Source organism: Phytophthora infestans, genomic scaffold (assembly GCF_000142945.1).
Source record: "Phytophthora infestans T30-4 supercont1.29 genomic scaffold, whole genome shotgun sequence".
Classification (NCBI taxonomy): domain Eukaryota; phylum Oomycota; class Peronosporomycetes; order Peronosporales; family Peronosporaceae; genus Phytophthora; species Phytophthora infestans.
In genome coordinates, this window is record NW_003303730.1 from 1,325,403 (window position 1) to 1,332,096 (window position 6,694).

A 6,694-nucleotide genomic window follows, 5' to 3' on the forward strand; every position below is an offset into this window, starting at 1 on the left:
TCGCATCACTTTCCTGGGCACGGGGTGCGGCTATCCCTTCAAAGTATCGCAACGTCACGGGCATGTACCTAGAGCTACCGACTGGAAGAGACGACGAGGACTGGGCTGGCCTCATGTTGGACTGTGGAGAAGGCAGTTTGGGCCAGTTGTATCGCTACGGGGGAGGAGACAAACGCCGGCTTCAAGAGCTGGTGGATCGTCTCAAGTGCGTCTGGATCTCGCACAACCACGCGGATCACCATCTGGGGCTGCTGCGACTGCTAAGCGCGCGTGCGTCCACCGTGGAGGAGCCGCTGCTGGTCATCGGACCGACGCCGCTACAGTTCTGGCTGGACGAATACGCGGCGCTCGACCCGACGGTGCGCAACAAATACGCGTTCGTCGACAACTTGAGCTTCGACGAGAGCGATTCCCGCAGTCAACAAGTCGAATATCACGTCAAAGCGGCTCGTGCGCGCGTGTGGCTGCGAGAGACGCTCAACATCTCGCAGCTCGAGTGCGTCCCCGTCAAGCACGCGCACCAATCGTATGCCGTCGTGTTGACGTTCGTGAACGACGCCAAGCTGGCGTTCTCCGGAGACTGTCGCCCCAGTGAGAAGCTGGCGGAGAAGGCCACGAACGCCTTCCTGATGGTCCACGAGGCCACATTCGAGGACGAACTGACCAAAGAAGCCAAGGACAAGGCGCACTGCACCATGGCCGAGGCGATTCAAGTGGGACGTCAAGCCAACGCGCGGCACTTGCTGCTCACCCACTTCAGTCAGAGATACCCCAAGACGGCTGTGCTGTCCAGTTCTAGTGCCGAGAGCGCCATGGACGTGCTGACAGCCATCGACATGTTGTCTCTGCGCTTCCGAGAGCTCCGACAGCCGCAGCTCATGGACGTGTGCACGCAGCTCATGACACAGGACGACGACGAAGACTCCGAGGCTGCAGCGAGTCACACGGCGCAGCAACAACGCCAAGAGAGGAAGAAACAAAAGAGCGTCGAGCGTACAGCCCAGTCCTAAAGCAACAACAACAAAGACTCTGCATTTGTGCTGCCATTGTGTTTCCCACTTACCTACAACGCCCCATCCACGACGCCATCACGAGAATACTCACGCAGCACCGCAGGGATGGACGTCGGAGGGATCATCCCCAGCTCCGTGACCACCATAGACACGTAGTCGATCGGAGTCACGTCGTACACGAGGTTCAGCAGCTTCAGGTCGGCCAGATCGCGCCAGTCCGACAAGACGTGGCTGCTCGAGACGCCGCTAATAGCGTTCCCCGCCGCGCTGCCGCCTGTGCGACGTCGAGCGTGCAGCTTGTCGATGCAGTACGAAGACACCAGCTCGTCCGGGTCTCCCAGTTCGTTGTGCGTGATGGCGTCCAGCTGCACGCGGTCCGAGAACTTGTACGTCTCGCAGCAGAACAGCACAGGGACATTGGCTTCGTGCGCCGTCATGGCCACCAGCGCCGTACCCACGCGCGCCACAGCCACGCCGTTGCTCATAAAGGCGGCCGCGCCCAAGAACACCTTGGTGACCTCGCGCATAATGTACGACAGGGCGTTGATCTGCAGGTACGAGCACTGCAGTCCAGCACTCGCGAGCGCACCGACCATCTTCCTGCCTTCGAAGTGCGGACGCGAGTCCACGACGATGACCCGCAGCGTGGCCGCGACCTCGGGCGACGAGGCGGCGGTCTCCAGCAGCAATTCCTCCACCACATTGGCGCGCGCGTACGTCAGGATGACGTCTCCTTTGCGGATCTTGGACTGCGCGTTCTTGACCACCGCGCGAGACGCCAGCAACACGCGGCTCTGCACGTAGTCGTCCATCTCTTCTCGGATCCGGCGCTTGGCTTCCTCGTCGCTCAGTTCGGGCGGCGTCGAGCCAATCACGCGACGAAGACGGCGGATGGCGTTGCCCATGCCGATCCCGTGCGGCCGGCAGTCGATAAGGTACTGAATTAACGGACGCAGACGTTTGTCCAGGTCGCGCCGCAGTTGTTTATCAGGCGGCGTCACATAGTCGTCGATCACTTGCTGAAAGGCGGTAATCATTGCGATACAGCGCGCATTCCCGCCCGAGATTTTGCCCTCTGCGTACTTGAGACCGAGCGCCAAGACGGCCGCGTGGACTTCCTCCTTATTGGAGAAACCCACGTTGAGGGACAAGGAGCTCTCGCGCTCGTATTGAGGCAAGTGGGAGAACATCTCCACCTGTTTCTGAGCCTGCGTGCGCACCACCACAGCCGCCTTGGAGCGTCGGGCCATGCGCTTGGCGTCGTCGTACTGCAGACGCACGTTCGTGGGCGTCGGCGCTGCCGTCTCCGTCTTTTTGGGCTTAGTGGGCGCCGTCGTGGCCTCTTTCTTCTGCCTGTTGGCTTCCTGCTGGGCGCGACGCTCGGCTTTCGACAGTTTCTCGCGCTTGGGGACGCCCCCGGCCTTGGCGAAGGCCTCGGCGGCGAGTTTCTTCCTCTCGGCCTTGGAGAGTTTCTTCGGGTCGTCCACGGGGTTCAACGTGAGCTTCTCCATGGGCTCGTCGACGGGAGACCAGCCTTCGAGTTTACCTCTGGATGATACGTACTGGTTAGGAAACAAAAAAATAGTATACTACTTTGTGCGTGTATCATATCAGACGCACTCGTAAGCTTCGTCGAACTTTTTGCTCTTGTTGCGTTTCTTCTGGTTTTTGTCGTCAAGCATGGACTCTGGAAGGCGGTAAATGAGGGTTTTAGAAGGTGGAGGGGGTGCTGTGAGGAGAGTAGTGACCTACCGAGGTGCTTGAGGTCGGCGCCGGGCTCCAGCACGGGCGATCGAGCGTCCGCCATGACTGCGCGTGGGTCACTTGGAGTCTATCAAACCAGCCAGTGATTCTCGATCGGATTGGCTCGTCAAGCTGAGCTGCTATTGGCTCCTGAGTTTTTAGGAAAGTACCGGTAGTTTTACAGTACACGGCAAACCTCTTACCGGTATGCTTTTTGATCAAACGATTGGTGTCTCAAAATTTGTGCGATTTAAACGTAATTATTCAAATCTGGAAAGTTTTGGAAATTAGACAAAAACTTTCAAAAGCCAACTTCCGATGAAATTGGGTTTTCATGACGATACGCCGCAGAATCCAGCTATTAGTCGGTAATATCTATATTTCTTCCCACGTTTAGCTGACTTTTTCTCTATCGTATCAAGCTCCAAGCTAGACGGTGTTTTCAAGGAATTAACAAAAAGCGAGTCTACCAGTTCGGTGAAATCACAACCTATCAATACGACAGGATTTCACGATCTACGAGTTCATTTTAGACAGTCTCATCTGTTCCAGTGTGTTTCGAAATGATTTCCTTCAGTTGCCATTTCGTTTCTTCGCTGAAGGTCGTCCTGTCTTCTAATGTTTTAAGGTGCACCAGTATCCTCTAGTAATACAGCACCACTGTGACGGGGTTGAAGCTCTGCACAAGCAAATCTTCACAATCATTATAAACAAATAGCGTGTACTTACTAAAACATACTCTTTGAGGGAAACTTAAGTTAATGTAAAACAGCTAAAGCAATAAAACTTGAAGCCTTCGTTCTTATTTAAAAAATATAAAAAGTATGACCTAACCGACTTATAGCACAAGAACTGTACTGTCATGCGGGCAGGCCGTGGTAAGAGCTATAAAGGACAGGTGATGAGAAATCGTACGATAATTTTCTTGACCTGGTTGCCAGTCTTACTTCTGGTTAAAACGATCGCCTACGCTGCACTTTGAGCCAGGTCGATCGGAAAAAGGATTTCCTTGCTGCCCGCTATCACGAGATGCGCCGTATTGTGACAAAGTGTGTGCTTCAATGCTGTGCAGCGTCTGGTATCAATACAAGATTCTAGCATGTGAAGAAGCTGTATTTAATTATGTACTTGCTCAAAAAACATGTTATTGTGGACACACCGTGCTCTTAACCCAAGAAGAGCACGAGATATCAGAACAGTCCCGCACGCCAGTGGCCATTGACCTGACCGTCGAGTGACGCGGTTAGCGTGGCGGACTTTTTTTTTTCAGCACACAGCTGTCAGACGCTGACATAGTTGGTGACGAACGGTGGCGAGAGGGACTACAGGTACTGAGTGAAGAGGGAGACGTTGAAGATGCGAGCAGTCGGCTGACGTCGACTGCAGAAGATCATACAAAAGGTAGAAAGGTAGACAGCGAAGTTAGGAAGGAGAGCTCTGTGCGTGCAACTGGCCGCATACCTCTCAGCTGCAATTTGGATAGGAACGGCACAGGTAAAGAAGCTAATAGATACTTACTCCGCATGGGGTCTGGCAACCCTACCCAACAGCAAGAAGAGGTTTCCAATCGCTGGACGGGTCGACGTGCAGCAGGACGAGTAAAGCAGGCAGGGTAGAGCAAAGAGTGCCAGAATGATAAGTGCGTGCATAGAGTAACTGTGGTCCATGGGGCTGGGAGGCGCACTTCGTGACGATGCAGCGCATCTCAGGATAGTTGTCAGCTAGGAAGTCCTCATCGCTATCCACGTGATTCATTGTGCACCGAAGTAGATTTTTTTTAACCCGAACATACAAGGGTAGAAGCTCAAGAAATGCATCATTCGATTCGTCGTCTCCTGTCCTTCATAATTCTTGCCACGGCCTGCGCACACGGCGCCGCACATTATCCTGCTCCATGGACCGAGTTCGGTTGGCAAAGTGCTCACAAACATAGTTTTATTATATAAAGTTAAAAGAGCTCAAGAGTTTTAAATTCGCAGGAGATAGTTGTCCTTCTTCTACTTTTAGTGGGCGTGGCCCTGCCAATAGTGGAATTCCTCTATTTTTGAGTTAGTGAGACTTTTTTGTTTTTAAAGTCCCAATTCAAATAATTTTTGTGCTGTATTCCAATCTTTTAGTGGTGCATCCCAAACTTTTAGTAGACAGGACAGTCCTCCTTAATTAGGACGCATTAATGTTCAGTTTAGCACGCTACAGCATATTAAAGGTCCCTCTAATAAAAACCACACTTCAATAGAAAACACGGTCACTCTCGTTCTTTATTGACTCTTAACATAGCGATAGGACATCTTTCGACCAATCCCCAAGTAGTGATGAATTAAACTAAGTTCTAAAACTGCTTATTCGTTGAATTACCACGTCTACATGATAACCTCGTCGAGGGTCGCATTGGCGATTTCTACAGCCTCACTGGAGCACGGCAGCGAAAGAAGCAAGTCACCTAAGCGCACCCACCTGTCCTTGCCGAGATGCGCGATCTTGTTCTCGTTTCCGCCTCAGTTTAACATAGCTTGTTCTAGCACGGACTGTAACGTTGAAAAATACTTGCTTAGTGTCACCGACCCGAGCTCTGAATATGCCGACACGACTGCTGCAACAAGCCGCTCCACGTCGTACCCGCGTTTCTGGTACTGAAGAGTTTGGATGCTTGAGAAAAAAAAACATATCCAATGCGTTAAAATCTGGGCTGCGTGGCGGTTGATTTACGAAGCTGATCTTCCAACCGTCGAAATAACAGGCTGCTTTAGAGTATGCACTCGTGTGCGGCGTTGCGTTATTCTGCTGTACCGTGACCGGTTTAGACCCTGAACAGGATGCAAGACAATATTCAAGCTAAAACAAAATATGTGTAACTTTTTTTTACGGTAATGACGTACCTAGCCTCTTGACCTTAATTGCGGAAATGACCTTCTCGATGCGGAAACGTTAGTCGTCTTGGCGATCGAGAGACACTTAAGCTCAGGCGTACCAGCGGGGCGGTTTTTGGACGAGCGTTGAGCCTCTACCATCTCCACAAATGGCCAAATATTCAGTTTGCCATCAAACCACTTGCGCGTATGGTGTTGTTTTTGCGCTCTCCAACCTTAGCGGTCGGGCTAAGAGTTGAGTGTACACGCGGGAGGCTAAATCTCTGGATGTTTCACATCCTGGACTCAGCTGTGCGACCAGCTCCGAGCCGCGTTCCTCCCGGCGAACTTCGAGTACCGGCAGCGTTCGCGCTTCCTCTCATGCAATCAAGAAAGGCACGAGTCGTACAAAACAAGCGGGATCTCATGGCATTCCTAGTGGGCAACCCACGTCAAGGTGACTGTGTTCATGGACGGCCTTCGAGTGGGCCCGCCGCGCACTCAGCTGTTCCGGGTGCAGTTAAGCTCCCTCGAAGAGGCAATTTAAGTGGCTCTTTAAGAAGAATACAGCCATCGCCAGGCGCGCACGCCGGCCTCAGCATGGCCAGGGAATTCTGTGTCGAATCCCTGTCGAGCAAACCCCACCGGACCAGCTCCCATGGAACTCGAGTCCGCCGAGCAGCGCGACATTCGCTGTTTCGGCTGCGTGAAGCTGGGCCACTTCAAGCGCGACTGCCCCGCGAAGAGATACCGCAGGCGGACTTTTCCCAAGCCCGCCCTCAAGGGTCACTGGCAGAAGCCAAGATCCCCAAGACAGGGGAACGCCGGAAACCAGTAGGGGCGGGGTGCCCTACTGGGGAAGAACTAAGTCTTCGTGAGGGGTGCGCACGGGGACTTAGTCCCCGAGAGTCTTCGCACTATCGAATCAGCGAAGAGCAGTGGCGGGCTGCTTGTATTACACAGATGTGTACGGGGATACGATCACTTCTTTAGAATCTTGATCGATTCTGGGGCGTCGAAGAACTTCGCACGCCTGCTGACGGTTGCTCGTAATAGCAACAAGTTTCTTCGACGTCATTAACTCGCTTCTGG

The 6,694-nt window shown here is 53.0% G+C and overlaps 2 protein-coding genes across 2 annotated transcripts; one reads left to right on the forward strand and one right to left on the reverse strand.

Moving 5' to 3' along the window:
- On the forward strand, positions 1 to 1,046 carry PITG_13606 (uncharacterized protein; the record flags this gene model as incomplete). The annotated part of the gene is made up of 1 exon (XM_002899757.1): positions 1 to 1,046. The coding sequence occupies one exon, from the start codon at positions 63 to 65 to the stop codon at positions 1,008 to 1,010; it is 948 nt and encodes a 315-aa protein (XP_002899803.1).
- A 17-nt stretch (positions 1,047 to 1,063) lies between these two features.
- On the reverse strand, positions 1,064 to 2,849 carry PITG_13607 (translation initiation factor eIF-2B subunit delta, putative; the record flags this gene model as incomplete). The annotated part of the gene is made up of 3 exons (XM_002899758.1): positions 1,064 to 2,561; positions 2,634 to 2,700; positions 2,766 to 2,849. 3 exons carry the CDS (start codon positions 2,818 to 2,820, stop codon positions 1,064 to 1,066), a joined length of 1,620 nt encoding a protein of 539 aa, XP_002899804.1.
- Positions 2,850 to 6,694: the final 3,845 nt, after the last annotated feature.